This window comes from Penicillium cinerascens (genome assembly GCF_028974065.1).
Source record: "Penicillium cinerascens strain IBT 15544 chromosome Unknown scaffold_4_segment0_segment1, whole genome shotgun sequence".
Lineage (NCBI taxonomy): Eukaryota > Fungi > Ascomycota > Eurotiomycetes > Eurotiales > Aspergillaceae > Penicillium > Penicillium cinerascens.
In genome coordinates this window covers 4,417,953-4,436,306 of record NW_026695298.1, presented here as the reverse complement: position 1 = coordinate 4,436,306, position 18,354 = coordinate 4,417,953, and the positions used below count along the sequence as shown (strand labels likewise).

Here is an 18,354-nt window from a genome sequence, read left to right as displayed (position 1 = left end):
ACACACGCCTACAATCTTGGGACTCGCATAGCATCGTAAATGCAAATGGATTGCAAAATATCCGACTCCCCGACCAAGAGGTCCACCCTGAACCCGGTTTCTAACCCCGTCAAATGAAAGAAAGCAAAAAAGGAGCCCGAGGCGGCATCCAATGCATAGACGCCCGAGCGCAATGTACATCATTCGTCCCGGATCACCAACAAAAAATACAACACCGCTGGTTATGGACCGCCACGAAGCAGAAGGGAGAACATGCAAAAGGGATCGCCAAACAGCAGCAAAAAGCAGAAAATACAGAGTTTGTCTGTATCTGGTATCTAGCTCGGCAAATCAAAATAGAAGGGGAGGATGTGAGGTGGTTGCGGGTATAGGAGATTAGCCTTCGCCTTGGCTGTCGTCGCTTTGATTCTCCTTCTCGTTGTTTCCGCTGGATGCGTCTTCGCAAGAAGGGTCGTCTGATACAGACGACTTGACCGCTGCACCCAGATTGATGGCGATTCTCTTCGGCGGTGCGTTTGCGCCTAAACCGCCCTTCTCAGCAGACCCGAGCGAGCCGATAGACATGGTCTTCTTCCGGTTGAATGAACCAGCACTAGAGTTACTACTCGTAGAACTCCGGCGCTTGGGTCCTGTGGCAAGTTTAACCAACTCATCCTCGTCCTCTTCCTCGCGGCGACGTTTTTCGGCGAGGCGTTCGGGCACGGGGGCATTCTGGGTAGGCGAGGCGGGGGTGGCGGCCGCTTCAGGGGAATCTTCGACCTGCACGTCTACCATGGTCAATGGCTGACCCTCTACAGGTTGTTCTGGGTCTTCGGGTTTGGTGTCCATCGCGTCCTCGTCGTCGTCGTCCGGATAGTCAACTAGTGGCTTGACCAATGGAGAGGCAACTCCATTCGCGGTACCAACGGCGAGAGCGGCACGGTTTTCTTGCTGCCACTGAGAATCGGATCAGTTTATGTTCACACGAAGGGAGATAAGATAAAAGGGAGACGAGATCACTCACCTCGTCTTCGTCGTCGGACCCAGCGAAATACTCCTCTTCCGCTGCGTCCATTTCCTTCACGCCCTGCCAGCGCTGGCCGTTCATCGGAATTCTCCGCGGCGTATCACCCTCATCTTGGCTGAATAGCGTAGAATCGGCCTCGGCACCATAGCCTTGCATTTGATCGTAACGGATGATGAGATTCTGGAAGGTATCCACGTAGGTAATTCTCTCCAGTTTCTCACGGTACTTCTCAACCGCGTGAACGATGAATGGTTTGATGTTTTCCCGTTTGATGAATTCAAAAAGCTCGAGGCAGGCGGAGTTGAGAAGGTTGTCACGTGGCATGGTTTCGAGGACGATATCAATAATCAAGCCAAAGGTGTTGTTATGTGTCATTAGAGCTTGATAGAAGGTATCTTGGAGGCTAATCAGAGTGCGGAAGAATTTAAGGGCCACTGGTTTGGTCAGTGATTTGTTCCGGCATACAAGGTAGAGCACATACCCAGCTTCAGATGTTTCTGAGGGGCCGTGAGGAGTTGGGCCACTCGAGGAGCAAGCTGCTCACTGTGGATTGCATTGCGTGTGCGGAAGAGATGTTGACGGACGAAAAAGGTGAGGATGTCAACAAGATGCGAGTAGAGCGTGACTTCTTGAAACGTCAAGTCATTAACTGGGGATTGTTAGTGTCGAAAGTCTCAACTAGATAGACAGGAAGAGCTCACGGGAGGTGCGGTTGGCAAGTTGTTTGAGCGGCTGGAAGAGCCGCTTCGAAGATTCATCGAAATGTTGTTGGACAAATGCATCGGAGAGGAGATTGGATGAGCGAATTTTGAAGTAATCGGGACCAGCCCGTGCGAGGGGATCCTGCAGGGGAATCTGAGGATCGAGGAGAATCTTAATGGCATCAGCAAGTTGGTTTTTCACTCCGAGATCGGTCTCTACGTGGAGCAGGTCGATCAGAGTATCGGTGAGCGGGGTCTTTTTCTCGTTGACGGCTTTGAGCATGTATCCGCGCATCATCACCGGGTCATGGTCCAACAACGCCACCAGAATATCGATACCCGTGGTGCGCATGGCCGGGTTGGGGTGCTTCACGGCGAAGGCGATCACCGCAAACAATCCGTGGCTGATAAAGTTGCCGAACAGCTGGGCCCGCGACGGAGTCTGCAAGTTCTTTGCAATTGCAGCACACTGGTGTAGGAATTGCACGGCGTCATCCTTGCGCTTGCCGTCGGTGTTTCTCGGGTCGAACACGGAAAAGAGCTCGCGAAGAAAGACGGCGTTCGATTGGATGTGGTTGACAATCTCCATCTGGTTGAAGAAAATCAGGGAGTTGAGGACCGAGAATGTCGGGTCATCCAGGATCCGCGCGAGGACCACGTCCTTCAAGTATTGCAAGCGCCATGTACTTCGAATCTTTCTCCGAATCTGGTTGTCCTTGATGGGAACGACCTCCCTATAGCGCGACTGGTCTGCCAGGTATTGTCGGTGGTTCGCCTTATGCGTCGGAAATTCGGGATCATCTGTAGATCTCATTTAGCAATTTGCTCTCCATCCTCCAGCAGTCGAACACGTACATTCCAGAGCCCCAACCACACCCAAGATTATATGGTCAGAGACCACCATCTCGATGATGGCGTTGTCGTTCAAGAGGATCAGGGATTTCATGATGTTGCAAAGGCGATGTAAATCAGTGAGACTCTCCAAATCCTCGGCCATTGACACCAAGGGGACCAGTTTGTTGATATAGTCATCGCGGATGAGAAACTTCGATAGCGCGTCGCGACCATTTTGCGTCATGCTGGCGGCTCGAACGATCTGCTCGATTTCGGGGAGGTTGCCGAGCTCCGGTGCGGGCAACACGATGGATTGGTAGCTTTCGAGGTCGTCGGAGAGGGCATCATCTGCCATGAACGAGTTAGACGCGCGCAAAGCCAGCGGAACGATGAAACTTACCAGCCGCGGCTATGCTGAGAAGGTGCTGCTGAACGGTATGGACAAAGTCCCTATTTCCGAAGAATTGCGCCGGTCAGTCAAGCGCGCACACATAGCACCATGGGAAAGAGCCTCACCATATCACTGCGCATCCTTCCGCCTCTTGGAAGCTCAGCGCCATATCCGTGCCATTCTGCTCCGTCCAGACAATCAAGGTCTCTGATCGCGTGATACAAGTCAGTCAACCCATATTCCTCTCCGGTGATACGGTCAAGCGGGTGTGGTGGGACAGAAACCTTGCTGTTTTTGATAGCCATCGTCCTTGGTGATCTTGGTCTCCAGCAAGACGCGTTGTGGTTGGTCTTCCGATTCGACGTATATTCGCGGTTCCTCCTATGATGAGTGTGGCGCGGGTTAGCGACGGGTGCCGATGCCCGGGGGGGGGAAAGACGGAGTGCGACCACAGCACGCGCCGGCTCGTCGCGGTCGCGACGGGGACGGCGCATGCAGGAACGAGAAAAAAATAGCTTACCCCCATGATTGTGCCGGTACAGAAACCGGTGCCGCGGTCGAACCAGTCATTATCCCTCAGCTCGTAGACCTTGACCCGTTTGCGACCGTCGGGCGGCTGTAGGTCCAGCGCCATGATCCGGCAGGAAATGGGCGACTCGGCACGGGCGTCTCCAGGATGAGGGCCGGAGCGGAGTGCCTGAAAACAGAAACGGGGAAATGGGGAAGGGAAGGGGGAAAAGAGGGTGGAGGTGATGATGACAGAGTCTGCGGAGGGGATGACGATCGAAGAAGAACGGGAGAAGATGGATGATCTGGAAGGGGGTCCACCTGACGGGGCCGAGCCAGCTTTAAGCCTTCCGTACCTGAATAGTAGTCCTGAACGATAAGATTATTCAAATCGTACTGATGGCTCTAATAGTACTAACGGTGGAGAATTAAAAGATGGACAGGAATCATCATGCAGAGTAAAGCGAGCAGCCCATGATTTCATTCTCATCCAGACCGACACATATCCCACATACCAAAGCTAAGTATAGATCGAACGTGACTCAGGGGACTTTCGTCCGACGCGGAAGAATTCAGCCGCCCGCATCGAAGCTTCCATTCAACTTCTGCATCAACAGTACCTTACTGTAAAACATGTAAAGTGTAAAGCGTGTGGAGCCTGGAGTACGGCATTTTCCGCACGGACGGCGACCGCTTTGTGGTATTGGCATTTGATTGGTGGACGCTGGAAACATGGCAGATTCTTATCTTCGCCCGATCGGGAAAGGTTCCAGACCCGGCATCTCTTAGCTTTTCGGTCTCGGTTGGATTGGTGAAGAAACTTCACTTTCTCCCGTCTATTCGACTTCGGCCTCATACGAGCGACTTCTGGGAGTTTTGCGCTCGTGGTTGGCTATAAAGCTCCCTTTTTGATATCTGCGTGCCTGGTTCTGTGCATCGCAAACCCCGCTTTCTTGTACCTCCTCAAGTCGCCATGTCCGACTCCAAGGATCAAGTCACCGTGCAGACGGGCAAGCCGGCATCCCCGTCGCTGCCCAAGGATTCCACCGTGACCGTCGTGCAGAGCGGTCTCACTGTACAGACGGAGAACGAGAATGAGCCTTCGGCGCCGGCTGACAAGGTCGATGAGCAGAAGAAGGGTTTCTTCGCCTTTCTCAAGACCAAGGAATTCTACATAATCCTGGCTCTGGGGTATTTTGTTTACCCAATATCTCGTTCTTTATAATGCCGGTAGCTAATATAATTGCAGTCAACTCCTCGCAATTGCAAATACGTCAACGAGTACCTTTACTACCCTTCTCGGCGATGAGGGGTGGGCGATCCCCACTTTCCAGACCCTCCTCAACTATTTGCTGTTGACGGCGATTTTCACTCCTTATACGATATACCGCTACGGTTTCAAGGGCTGGCTCCGTGTTTGCTACCGTGACGGCTGGAAATGTATAGTTACTACTCCGATAATTTTGTACCCGCCCACTGACCGTCTCCAGACATCATCCTTGCTTTCTGCGATGTACAGGGCAACTTCTTTATTGTGCTGGCATACCAATACACCACCATGTTGAGCGCGCAACTGATCAACTTCTGGGCTATCGTCGTGGTCGTGTTCATCTCGTTCCTCTTCCTCAAGGTGCGCTACCACATCACCCAGATTGCGGGCATCGTCATCTGTATCGGCGGCATGGGCGTTCTCATCGCTTCTGATCACATCACCGGTACCAACGGCGGCGACATCTCCAGCGGCCACCAGCTCAAGGGCGATCTATTCGCTCTGCTGGGCGCCTCCTTCTACGGCCTGACGAACACCGCCGAGGAGTACTTCGTTAGCAAGCGTCCCGTGTACGAGGTGCTGGGCCAACTGTCGCTCTACGGGAGCATCATTGATGGCGTGCAGTCCGCCATCTTTGAGCGCAGCAACTACCACACTTCCACCTGGGACGGCAAGGTGGGCGGCTACCTGGTCGGCTTCACGCTGTGCCTGACGCTGTTCTACTGCCTTGCACCTCTGCTGTTCCGTCTTTCCTCGGCAGCCTTCTTCAACGTCTCGATGCTGACCATGAATTTCTGGGGCGTCTGCATCGGCATCAAGGTCTTCCACTACCACATTCACTGGATGTACCCAATTGCCTTTGTGTTGATCATCGTCGGTCAGCTAATCTATTATCTCGGCCAGAGGGCTCTCGCCGAGGCACGCAAGCCCTGGCTGGGTAAGAACCAGGAGGGCGGTATCGCCGGTCTGTTCACTGCCAAGAAGCGCATCGAGCATGTCATTCCCGGTGGTACTGAGCCGAGTGAGCACGAGCGTGCTCGTTCGCCCGTGGCCAATACCAGTGTTGCTTAGACGTTTTTTTCTGGGTATGCTTTTCTTGCTTATTTATTTTTTTATCTTTTGATCGCTTTCTGATCTGGAGATGAGAGTACATATCTAGACGCGAGATCCATATAGACTTGCTGGTGGTGACCGGTTGTGTTCTCGAGCAGCGGTAGCTGATCTCTGACTCGGGATTTTGCTTTCGCATGGCGGTCTAATATTTAATATCTTATGATTTGATGCATTGCTAAAGGCTATGAAAACGAAGTGCTTTGCGAGTTGAATTCGAGTTGAAATGTGCTCATCTCGTAGTCTCGGTATCCAATGCCAGGTTTGTATACCTTGAAAATGGTCGAGATGATATAAGACGAAAGAAAGTCATCAGTAAATTACCAACTACATCAGAGTCCAGTTATTTCCGCGGCTAAGCACATCCCAAAAAATACGCCACCAGCCTAAAGAGGGACGGGGTATTGAGCGTGCAGGCGACGCAAAGCAGACAAGACCAACACCAACAACGAGCGTAAGCGAAGAACCTAAAGTCGCTCGATCAATCGTAAAAGAAGAGAGAAGAGAGATATGAAATAGTAAAGGAAACTCCATATCCATATCAAAAAAAAAGCCCACAAAGAAGAAGACACCGGTGAACTCTCACGTAGCATAGCCCTCGCTAGCATTTTTCCCATCGCCGATGCCAACCACCAGAAAATATAAAAGAGCCTCGAGATAAGTTCGCCCCTCTGAATATTATATCACAAGTCACAAGTCAAAGACCAAAACCCAAATGTGCAGATACCAAAAAACCAACCCCCGGTCCAAAATAGAAACATTCGCAAATCAAAGACCAAAAAGACCTTGGATGAACACCGAGAAATGAGAGTTCCGTGAGCTTCACGAAGAGCGCCAGTATCCGATATCCGATATCCGATCCGTTTTTCCCAAAGGACACCAGATGGAGTTCAAACATTCAACAAGAAATAGAAGGAGAAGCCCCTGAGAGGTGTCAGGGCTTTTGGCTTTGTGCTTTTTTTTTTTTTTTTTCTCTCCTCGGAGGAGAAACAAGTCGACTGCAAATCCAGTAGCAGCACCTCTTCCACCCAAGCCAACTCGGTAAACCCCAGCCCAGAATCAAAATAACAAACCTAGATCAGTGGAGAACCAGCAGTTCTGCCTTGTATGTACCGTAGGGCTCAGGAAGCCCGTATTTCACCGTCGTAATGTAAGCCTTTTTCTCGCACAACGCCGCAAATAGGGAAAATAAAAAAAATCGAATATGCATCCCGTAGCGCCAACACAGATGTTGAAATTGTATTTAACCCCAAACGGAGGCTTGGACGCCGAGGCCGCTCTTGGAGCCCCAGACGCCGCTACCATTGCTCCAGCCCAGACCAACGCCGCCATCCTTGGGGCCAGGTCCGTTAGTAGAAGCGGTCACGGCGGGGTTGGACGCTGCCGAGGTGGACCGTTCACCGGCGGCAGCAGCCTCACCGGGAGTGAAGCCGAAACCCAGAGGTGAAGGGAGGGGGGTGGTCGAGCGCTTGGCGTTGTTCAGCGCCGGGTTAGGGGTGGAGACAGCGGGCTGTCCACCAACGGGGCGAGAGCCGATAGGACCTACAGACCCGGAGCCGATAGGGCCGGTGCTAGGCTTCGAGGGGGGCTGGCGCGAGGAAGGCGAGTCGGCACCGCCGGGCGACGAGGTCGAGGTGACGGGCTTCTCGGGGAAACCGGCGTTGATAGCAGAGCTAGGCGAGGAGGTGCTATTCGCGCGAGAGGGAGACTGGAGGCCGGAGGCACTGTCAGCAGCAGATTCAGACTGCGTCACGCCGAACGGGTGCACTCCATGAGGAGATGCACCACGAACTCCGGAAGACGGAGTGCCAGAGGGTTGACTCTCGAGCCGAGAGGCCTCATCGGACAGAGGGCCCGGGGGGAAGAAGGCAGGGCTCTCGTTTCCATAGAGGGCACGGTGCTGACGGGCGAGGAGCTCGCGACGGGATTCTTCACTCACTGCAGCGGGGCTGGCGGAGCGATCGGACTTGTTTGCAGACATCTCGGCGAGGAGGCCTTTGGAAAGAAAAAACGTATTAAAAACCGATTCGAAAAAGAACGAAGCCAAACCAATATATTATACAAGGCCGACGGATACATAGACAAGGAAGAAATGACGGGGGAATATAGCAGGAAGGAAGAGAAAAGCACACGCTACCACGTACTTCGGTTGTACTGCTGCTCCTGATGATAGTTGCGGAGCTCCCGTTCACGCTGTGCCGCCATCCGACGTTTTGCCTGCATCATCTGCTCTACTTCATTCGGGCGACCCTGGTAACGCTGAGAGGCATAAAAGCCCTGCGCATTGCCGGACGGGTGCATTCGAGGGCCCTCGAACTCGCTGACAGAGTGGTGTCGCTGAGAGCCGCCACCCATGCGAGGGTCTGAGGACGTCGAAATTCGAATTAGAGAGCGTTCAACGTCGGGTCGATCGGTTGCGTGGCCACGTACCGTATTCAGGGTAGGGACGGCCCATCATCATGGGCATCGAGTCCCGACGAGGAGCATTCCACAGCTTCCCGCTCTTGACCAGATTGTCGATCGCACGATCAACCTCTGTAGAAAGAAATCAGCACAATGTCCCCCAAAACACGCAACGATCCTTTGTTCCCTGAATTGACAACCCGTTCCTCCAGATTGTCCTCGAAACCACCGTCCTCATTCCTCGGTAGCTGTTTGACGCAGTATCCGATATTTTTTTTTCCTCCGGGCGACACAACAGGCAAGACAAGCGTGGGAAAGAGGACCGCTGACAACGGAAGAGTGTGCATACCGTCAAACTGAGAGGAAAAGGCCGGGCTGTCCTCGCGCTGGGAAACCGAACTGGAGCCTAGAGACAAAATATGAGTTTTTTTGCGTTCCGGTAACAAAGTCGACAATGAAGCCATACCTGACCGGGAAGGCGGCACCGGCTGCTCCCATGACACCTGGCGCGGCGGAGCGGAGGGCGCCTGCCAGCCCTGAGGTTCGTAGTACGAAGACATGGTCGTTGGGAAGGGAATCTTCGAGGAAACGAACGGCGACGGTTCAGGGGGTGGAAGCGGCGAAGCAGATGATCCGGTTGAGGCGATCTGTTTGGGATAGAAAAAAATTTGTAAGTTCCGAGGGCCACAACAAACGCAAGTCAACTCGACATGCAAACCCCACGAATCTAGTAGAAAGCACTCTGTTGTTTTAAGAACACTGAGTCATTTCAACAGAAAATGGGATTGCGGGTCTCTCGACTGTCGGGATCAGGGCGGTTTTTTTTTTTTTTCAACACCCGGGGAACATCCGAGGAGAACTTACAGAGAGGGAGCCTCTTGTAATTAAGTGGGCTACCACGAGTCAACGAGGCAGACGGTAAGGACAAGGGGGAGGGAGAAGAGAGAAGAGGAAAAGGAGAGGGTCCAGCCTATTTGGGGCGTGTGGGTGGGTTCGCTGAGGAGGAGGAGGGGGGGGGAGGGACCAGAATGGCTTTACGGGCGAGTCCGAGTAGGACGACCTTCGTAGCTGGTAATAATCTCGCTTCTCGGGTGGATCTGAGAGTAACTTTGTAGTTACTTATTTGCAGGGTATTGAAGGTACAGCGTTACGAGGCTTTCTTTGCTTTTTACTTCGGTAGTCGGTAGTGCCCTTAGGCACTCACCCCGTCTCGCTACGTTCCATATGTACATAGAAGTAACTCACAAAGTGACGAAGTACGCCTGTATAACCAGTACAGGTACCTCTGGGGATACCTTCTCCCCGCGGCAATTCCCGGCAAGCCCGCTGCAACGATTCCACTTATTCGCCTGGACTCTAGGCCGGTGACCGGAGATTGGATGCCCGCACGGGGGCGTGCGCCTAAGCGTCGCAAGAACAGCGTCCGACCCCCCAATGCAGTGTGATTCGTGCTGTACTGTTCTACTGTGTACTCTGACATTGTCATTGTTCTCAATCTTTTTCTTTACCTAGGTACCGAATTGACGTAGTGACTGTTCTTATATTTGTTTTTTTTCGATACCTAGGGTAGGTTCAAAGGTAACCCACCCTTTACGTCTTTCAAAACACACTACAGTACAGCCCGGGTATAAGGGCCAGACCAAGTATGGATGAATCATCCGAAACCCCTCGGGATCATCGCAGAACGTGCTGTACAATCAATAATGGCAACGCTGCAATGCGTTATGCGCCCGTGCATGCACGACCTCCCATGACGCCTCACGAGCCTGGGACTCGAGAGGTAGCACGGAACCTTGGAAAGTTAACATCGGTTTTTTCCAGTAACCCCACGGAAGGACGTTAGCTGCAGTACATAGTTGCATTCCAGGTTCTCGCGTTGGCCCGTGCTGTGACCAACGCATCGCTCGGTCAATTCAGGAGGCGGGTGGGGCCCTTTTTATATTCTTCCGCAAGGTCCGCGACTTTGGAGCCCATCTGTCCTTGGATCCTTGTTGTACAGTACATGCAGTCAGCCTCTGACCCATCTCATCCGCCCCGTATATAGTGGTGGGGCAATACTGTGGAAATGAACACTGAATGTGCCTCGTTTTCTAACCTCGAAAGATTATTTTGCTTTCTCATTTGTACACGAACTTTCAAATATTTTGCACAAGGCTATCATCTGGACAATGTTCGTCCTTGGACCTTGGATCCAGCTTTCCCCAGAAACTCTATTCGCATCATTCGCCGTGTCGTGAACCCTCCGGAGTGTATGACCAGCATGCCCGTTTCTGGGACTCCGGCCTGGCTTCAGGGCTCCGCGTTACCCTCTGGGCCTCGATCCCACCCGTCATACATGTGACCGAGACAATCTCACCCCCAAGCCCATCTCTTTGATGGCCTCGACATCTTACGCGAGGCCTGACTGCTTCAAAGAGAGCTGGGTGTCCAGAACCAACCAGGAGCTCCCCGAGAGTATGGAGTACAAAGGGTGCCATCAAGTGGCCCCGCCCTTAGGGGAGAAATCGATCCAATCAACGGGCCGGTTCTTTCAACTAGGAATCGGCTCGAAACGGCCGAAGGAAGGTTTAATAACGACAGAGCACCAGGCCGGCTCAAAGGAGGTAAAGAGGACACACAGGAAATCATACGAGAGACCAAAAAGGCCACAGGCGTGGAACCACATCTTCACCTCTCAATTAGGTTATAGTGCTTTCCCGCACGTGCAAAACGCGCAGGATCGCGGGGAGTGCAGAACGACGATCAGAAAGGGGGAGCTTAGCCTCGATATCTCCGCCATTCCATGGTACCTGCATGCCCAGTGCAGTTGTACACCTGGAAAGGGGCTTGCTAGGCTTGCTAGGCTTGAGGGGCCCGGGGGAATGCTTTGTAGAGGAACAAAGACCTGAGGTTGAGATAGTAGGGGGGGTGGTTGATCTATCAATAGTCTACTCCTATACTCCCGTCTTATACTCCTATTAGATCTAAGGTATTGCACGGGGTACTTCCTGCGTCCTACTTCGGATGAATGTCACGGATAGAAAGAACCACGAAAAACGCGTCTAGACAACGTGTTGTGAAAGAACTTTGTCCGTCGAACTCATTCATAGCCCACACAGTTCACCTTGGTGGAGAGTGCGGTCGGCAGACCTGTTACCTCTTTACCGCCGACAGGGGCTGAACGTCTTCACACCTACACATACGCGCCTTCGACCTTCCTCTCTACTTCAATTCGATCGGAGCCCCGGTTGGTTCCTCTTCTCTCTTGTATGTTATCATCCGATCCCACCGTGGTCCCCCATCTCCCCATTTCACCTTTCTAACCGCATTCTCAGGTCGACTCGGTCCGCCCGAGGACTTCCCTCCAACGCTCTCCCCCGACACCTTGTTCCCGAATATTTTCTGTTCCAAAGACTCCTGGCCGAGACAATTTTTTGCTTTTCTTTTCTTCAAATTTCCACTTCGGTGGAAATTACCACTTCTTCTGACTCTGAAACTCGTCCAATCTGGCAGCTTCTTTAGGGACGATTGATTCTCCTCCACTCTCCACTCCCGCACTTGCAACAAACCCACAACCCTCCTCCCTACCGACACCTCTTCCCACGACCTCCTTCCCAGCCCTGGAAACTCAAGTCTTCTGCGCCGCGACTGGCTTCCGCGAATATTGTTGTGGGTTCGTTTGGCGATTCACGATTGAGTGGGACCCGGAGAGGGGCTGTCTTTGAGTGTGGTGGAGTGTGGAATCCTTTCCTCAGCCGAGTCGCCGAGTCACCTCAAAAGACTGGTGTTGGAAGAATTGCTATATGGTTCCATACATCGATGGGAATGCAAATCGTTCCCATCCTCTTGGTGACAGCTCACCGATAGCCTCGGATCAGCCTCGCACTATGGCATGGATGCCGCAGTCCGACGCGTCCGAGATTCCTCCTCGGCCACCATTGAACTCGCAGCAATCGAGCTCCCTCCCCTCGACCCCTTACCAACATGCGCGCAATCTCTCCTTTCACTCGCGGACACCGTCCCCCGCCCGCGGAAGCACCTCGCCCCGCTCGACTCACTCCGAATCCACACATCTACCTCCTTCGACTCGAAAACCATTCGAGGGCTGTAAATACGAGACGGCCATGGCGTATTTTCGGAGACGAATACCGTACAGCTTGGGGGCCGATATACTGCCGGAGGAGAAGGAGGGATTGAAAGAGGCACTCGAGCCCGAGGAGGAGAAGAAATTGACGGCCGACATCATGGACCTCTACGATCGATTACTACCTTCTGCGGAGAGTGATGACCGACGCCGGCAACTGGTCGCCAAATTGGAGAACCTTTTCAACGAGCAATGGCCCGCCCACGAAATCAAAGCTCATGTCTTCGGTTCCTCGGGGAATAAACTGTGCTCTAGCGACTCGGATGGTACGTGCGGTGGAATCCAAAGCAGGGGCTTGGACAACTAAAAGCTGACTCTTGTGTAGTGGACATCTGTATCACGACCGACTACAAGGAGCTGGAGCATGTGTGTCTGTTGGCAGAGGCTTTGGCGAAGCGTAAGGACAATACTCGGAGAATTTGGGTTGCGATTCGGACTGACCTGATCGAATAGATGGGATGGAGCGAGTTGTCTGTGTTTCTCATGCCAAGGTTCCTATCGTGAAAATTTGGGACCCCGAGCTGAAACTGGCGTGCGACATGAACGTGAACAACACCCTTGCCTTGGAAAACACTCGTATGATCCGGACATATGTCGAGGTTGACGAGCGGGTACGCCCGTTGGCGATGAGTGTCAAACATTGGACAAAACGACGGATTCTGAACGATGCGGCCCTTGGAGGCACGTTGAGTTCTTACACCTGGATCTGTCTAATCATCAACTTTTTGCAAACGATTGACCCGCCTATTCTTCCCAGCTTGCAAGCTCGCCCTCACCAAAAAAGGGTTACTCCCGATGGATTGGTGTATTCGTTTGATGATGACCTCGAAACGTTGAGTCAGTTTGGCCAGAAGAATAAGCAGTCCGTGGGAGAATTGTTCTTTGCATTCTTTCGTTACTACGGACACGAGTTGAACTACGAGAAAAGCGTCATTTCTGTACGCGAGGGTGGTTTGGTTTCCAAGGACGCCAAAAACTGGACCTTTTCGGTGAACAATCGGCTTTGTGTGGAGGAACCGTTCAATACGTCAAGAAACCTGGGGAATACAGCAGATGACACGTCTTTCCGAGGCTTGCATCTGGAGTTGCGGAGAGCCTTCAAGTTTGCCGCTAAGGGTGACTTGGCTGGTTGTTGCGAAAAATTCGAGTTTCCTCAGGAGGAAGAGCGGACATGGGAACGACCACCGCCCCAACCACGACCGACCCTTACTCATTCTGTCCCCTCGCGTGGTGGCCGGGGAGGTGGACGCGGAGGAAGGTATACGAATCAGTTCTCAAGAGGCGGTTTCTCTGGTGGCCGTCGGACCTCAAATACGGGCAAGCCCAACTCATTCCGTCAGCCGAATACCAATGTCACCAATGCATCTGAACTGTCTCTGCAAGCTCAACAGCAGGCTCAGTACATGTTACACGATCAGCTGTACCAGCAGATCCAGCTCCTTCAGGCGCAAGAACAGGAGCTGAGGATGCAGTTGCACAACCAGGCACTGATCACTGGGCGGCCACCGCCTGTGTTCCTCCGGCAGCCCTTTATCCAGTTTCCTATGCCTCAGCAACAGGAATACTCACCGGATGAAAACCCACGGTCAAGATCAGGAACTGTCAATCAGCCGCCCCTTTCTCCTTTAACACCGACGTCCCAAAGGCAGACCTTTGTTAACCCCACATACGCTTCTGTGAGTGCTGTAGGCACACAAGGAACCACGACAAATCCCCCCTCGCCTTCTGCTACTTCCGCTGTCCCCGACTTTCGTCGTAATCCGCGGCGTTCATCCGTTGCCGCAAATGGATCACCGAAAGGGTCTTTCCGAGCACACTCTCAGCCTGCGCGGCCACAGAATTCACCCCTTCAGAACTTCGTACCGATTTACCCGTTACCGCAACCTCTGGATACTTCCTTTGGTTCTAGGGGACGACCGGCTCCCGAACCATCGGAAGGCGGAGAAGGCAGCAGGGATGAGAACTCAATGCCCCCGAACAGTCTCCCTAGCAATGGGTCTCGCTCAGACACCGTGGACGAAGGACGGGCTCAGGAAATGATGGGTTACTACATTACTCCTCAACAACTGCAGCTGTATCAGCAGAACGCGATGATCCCGTCTTTCACCTCACCTATGGGGCTCGGGCTGCCAAATGGCTACGCACCATTCTTACCAGTTCAGCAAGATTATCGCTCTTGTGGGCTTTCGTCGGATGGACAAAGTTCTCGAACTGAACAGTCTCCCACCCCCGTTCCGAGGGGATCGTCATCGCTGCCGCAACGCTCTTCCTCGTCACGACCAGCAGCTTCTTCTGGACCTTTGATTGTGGATGGCTCGGTGCCTCCGAGTGCATCAAGTGAACGCCGCCCGTCGTATGGGGCTGACCTGATTGATCCTTATACCGCTGTTACGCATTACACGTCGACTTCGGATGATCATACTGTCAACACACCCGCTAGCTTCTCCGACTCCCTGTCGCAAGACTTCCAAGACCCGGGGCCTTTTGAGATGGAGCAGACTCCGGTCTTTACTCGACCATTCGAGACACAGAAGATGAGCAGTAGCAATGGCGAGTCGCAGAAAGAAAGCATAAATGGCCAGCCAGAGCTCCTAGCAAGCCGGTTGCAGAATTTCCATCTATCGAATGCCGAGAAGCTGGGTCGGTCCCAGTCCACAAAGACCAACTCAGAACGGCACAAGAACGGAGCGCACCCTGCGAAGGACACAGCTCATCCCAAGGGTTCTGCATCTAGCGACAAAACCACCAGCTCGCAACCAGGAAACGAGGCTCGCCAGCAAACATCATCCTCGAGGCGGAAGCCAAACGGAGTAGACGCTTCTGAGAAGGTCAACGGGGCCAATCACGGCCACAAACCTAAGCAAAGGGGTCGGCACGATACGTCTCACAATACGTCAGCTCAACAAGGGGATGCTAAGGATCGGAATGCTGATCACCCGCCACGGAAGTCCGGCGGTGCTAATGGTACCGCCGATGCTAATCACGGGGGGTGGCAGACGACGAAGAAAAAGCACCGTCGGGGTGCTAAATCATCTGCGGAACCTCGTAACGGAGTCAACGGCGCCGAGCCTCTTCCCGCAGATGAAGCATTGCGCAAAGGCGGTTGAGGATAAAGACCGCTTTCTTTCGATCTAAACTGTTCTCTTTTCTTCTGATGTCTCTTACGTGAAAAGCGCCAGACCAGTCGCCGATATGAGCTCTCCAGTCGCCAAAAGGAATCCCCCAGTCGCCAATATGAGCTCTCCAGTCGCCAGATTGAATCCCCCAGTCACCGATATAAGTCTCTGTCCAACATCGTTCTCTCTTCATCAAACCCCACCAGCATCAAACCCATCGAAATCTGTACGACTTTGTCAAATGAATGTCAACCATTACTTGTTCATCATATTCCATTTTGTTTCCGGTGTCAAGGGTCCAAAGGGAAGGGTATTTGCGCATTAACCATCATCATCATCATCATCATGCTTTTTGGAAAGTTCCTTCCATGGTTCCTTCAAGGCTGGCTTTCCTTTTGTTCAAAAACTTCATATTCATCTTCAAAACGCATCCCATGGGCGGCTACAAAATATGGTCTGCAGCTGCTTGGAGTTTTCTTGTTTTGAATGGCTAGATCCGGTTTCTTTGTTCTTCAAGCTTATGGTGCCTTTTTTTCGGTTCTGTAAAAAGATTACCTGCCAGGTGCCGCTTGGGGATGAGTTAAATGAAAATAACAAAAAAAAACATTCAAAAATGTCCCTGTCCATGACTAGCTTGGTGAGTTGTAGAATGTAGCTTTCGTCTGTCGTTTTGTTCATCTTTGCCTGGGGGTGGTGTAGTCATGTCTGTTCCATTTCCTTGCTCGTCCCTCAATACGCCATCACTGATGGTGTATGGGGGTATGTGGTGTATAAAGGTATGAAGGGTACGCTGCTCTTATCGAACGTTCTCACTTCAGGATGATGTTTTTCTTTGCGTTGCACCTGTTAGATGCCGGAAATGTGCCTTGTTCCCCTGAACCAAGCCTAGGTCGCTGGTGAAGGAACGGAAATTAATATGTTATCTTATTGCGGTCAAGGAAACTCCATTAGATAACTGTATGTCTTATTCGGTCAGGAACGTAGTAACATTGAATCATCTATTCCAGACATGACGGTATAGCAGGCATAAGAAGACACGAGATAACTGTATGGTATAGTAGTATAGTACATCGTGACACAGCCGACACCAGAGTAGTCCGGCCATGATCGCTTTTGCAGGGATTAAATCACATAGGGGTATGGAAGACCTGCACAAAGATAATAGAGCGGTATTAAGTCAATAGAGCTCGCTAGGCAATATGTGCATCAAAAAGGCGTGGGGAAAGAGCTTTGTCTCAAAAGGTCCCAGCCATCAACCCCGAATCTCGGCAAAGATGTAGGGGAAAATCACCACGCATGCTGTCCAGAAGACCATAATGGATCGGTAGGGGAACAGGATTAATTGTGTCAGAGGAGTTTCGGTAAAGAGGACCCAGATTGAAACGAAAGCGACGGAAAAGAAGTGGTTGAAGAGGACAAGCGGTTGCTTGATCAAGCCGGCGAGAAGTCCAACGGGTCCGTCTACGTAGCCCATTTGGAAGTAGCGGAAGCAGCCTCGTTGGAGGGCAAGGAGATTTGCATCTAAGATAGTGTCAGTAAGGGAATTCTTTTCGATATAGACTAATAAAGACGAACCATTAGCGGCAAATAGCATGTACAAAGCCTGTGCAAGGATGTTGATAACAGTCGACGACTTCTTTCTCATCCAGTGGAAGCGCGAGAGCTGTTTCAGGACAAGTGCTGTGTCTCCTAGGTCCGGCACGCGTTCGGGACTGAGCAAATCACGAATGAAGCAGACATCATTGAGCGCCACGGTCATTCCACCACCAGTCAATGGATGCCGCATGTTGAGTGCGTCGCCCAAAATCATTAGCCCGGGTGTTTTGTTGGTAGAGGCGGGCAGGAACGAGTTTGGCATTGACCGCAGCTGGCCCTTGTCCAGCGCAGCTTCAAAGGCCGGCTGAACCTCCTCCGGGAGGGAGGGGAGGATGGTGTTTCGCAGGTGGCCCTTGACACCACCATTCTTGACCGACGCGGTTGTGAGGTTCTCGGGGATATCAACCAGGACGCGGGTCTCGTGGGTGCCGATCTGGTACATGAGGACGGGGGGCTTATCGCTGAGGAGGACATGGCCGTAGTGGGGGGAAGGGAGTTTGGCGTCAATCATTTCCAGGCCCCAAAACTTCGACCGGGCCTTGGGGGTGTGCGGGTGGTAGGTCTTGCGGAATTTGGAGGCGTAGCCGTCGGCGACGACAGTGAGCTGAGCAAAGTAGCAGTCCTTGAGATCGTTGGTCACACACTCAACCCCGAGAACCTGCTGTGTGTACGACGAAGTCACTAGGCCTGTGGCCTGGGTCTCAATGACGGTCACGTTGGGGCAGTCGAGGGCTGCCTGGCGCAGCTTCATCACGAAACGGCCATGGTGGAAGGACCGTCCCAGGGGCGCAGGCGAAGAGGGGTCTTCTTTGGGGTAGTCGATTAAGACTGGTTCTCCGAAATATGAGACGTAATATCCGTTGACCTGGATCGCATCGATCTCATCCAGACAGTCACGCAGACCCAGCTGCTCCAGTGCTTGCACGCCACCGGGCTGCAGCAGTTCACCGACGATGCGATCGGGCTCCTTCAGTGACTTTTCCAGCAGAATGACGCTTCGCCCTTGTCTTCCAAGTGTGACTGCAAGTGCACAGCCCAGAATGCCCGCGCCGATGATCACAATGTCGGCCTCGTGGTGTTCGATGCGGCGCTTGACGGCCTGTTGAGATTTTATGGTACGGCCGTTGACGGAGGCCATGTTGGCGGTGGAATAGAAAAAGGTGGGGAACTGTCAAGGCGGCCGTTGCCGCAGGGGCATTCTCGTTTTATAACAAAGATCAGGGCGAATTGAGTTAAGCGGACTGGCTAGAAAAGAAGAGTATGGGCTGATCCGTTTAGTTGGGAAAGGGGTGTGGCG

The 18,354-nt window shown here is 52.6% G+C and overlaps 5 protein-coding genes across 5 annotated transcripts; 2 read left to right on the top strand and 3 right to left on the bottom strand.

Moving 5' to 3' along the window:
* Positions 1–375: 375 nt before the first annotated feature.
* N7498_010812 (uncharacterized protein) lies at positions 376–3,566 on the bottom strand (the record flags this gene model as incomplete). The annotated part of the gene is made up of 9 exons (XM_058457868.1): positions 376–936; positions 1,004–1,440; positions 1,488–1,655; positions 1,708–2,508; positions 2,563–2,889; positions 2,942–2,991; positions 3,058–3,139; positions 3,217–3,313; positions 3,453–3,566. 9 exons carry the CDS (start codon positions 3,564–3,566, stop codon positions 376–378), a joined length of 2,637 nt encoding a protein of 878 aa, XP_058304767.1.
* A 712-nt stretch (positions 3,567–4,278) lies between these two features.
* On the top strand, positions 4,279–5,780 carry N7498_010811 (DUF914 domain membrane protein; the record flags this gene model as incomplete). The annotated part of the gene is made up of 3 exons (XM_058457867.1): positions 4,279–4,630; positions 4,689–4,879; positions 4,930–5,780. Exons 1-3 carry the CDS (start codon positions 4,413–4,415, stop codon positions 5,778–5,780), a joined length of 1,260 nt encoding a protein of 419 aa, XP_058304766.1. The 5' UTR covers positions 4,279–4,412.
* A 1,282-nt stretch (positions 5,781–7,062) lies between these two features.
* Positions 7,063–8,782, bottom strand: N7498_010810 (uncharacterized protein; the record flags this gene model as incomplete). The annotated part of the gene is made up of 5 exons (XM_058457866.1): positions 7,063–7,814; positions 7,964–8,182; positions 8,250–8,354; positions 8,572–8,628; positions 8,689–8,782. 5 exons carry the CDS (start codon positions 8,780–8,782, stop codon positions 7,063–7,065), a joined length of 1,227 nt encoding a protein of 408 aa, XP_058304765.1.
* Positions 8,783–12,088: 3,306 nt separating this feature from the next.
* On the top strand, positions 12,089–15,452 carry N7498_010809 (uncharacterized protein; the record flags this gene model as incomplete). The annotated part of the gene is made up of 3 exons (XM_058457865.1): positions 12,089–12,611; positions 12,671–12,742; positions 12,799–15,452. The coding sequence occupies 3 exons, from the start codon at positions 12,089–12,091 to the stop codon at positions 15,450–15,452; spliced, it is 3,249 nt and encodes a 1,082-aa protein (XP_058304764.1).
* Positions 15,453–16,713: 1,261 nt separating this feature from the next.
* Positions 16,714–18,195, bottom strand: erg1 (squalene monooxygenase erg1; the record flags this gene model as incomplete). Its single annotated transcript, XM_058457864.1, has 2 exons — positions 16,714–16,982; positions 17,037–18,195. The coding sequence occupies 2 exons, from the start codon at positions 18,193–18,195 to the stop codon at positions 16,714–16,716; spliced, it is 1,428 nt and encodes a 475-aa protein (XP_058304763.1).
* Positions 18,196–18,354: the final 159 nt, after the last annotated feature.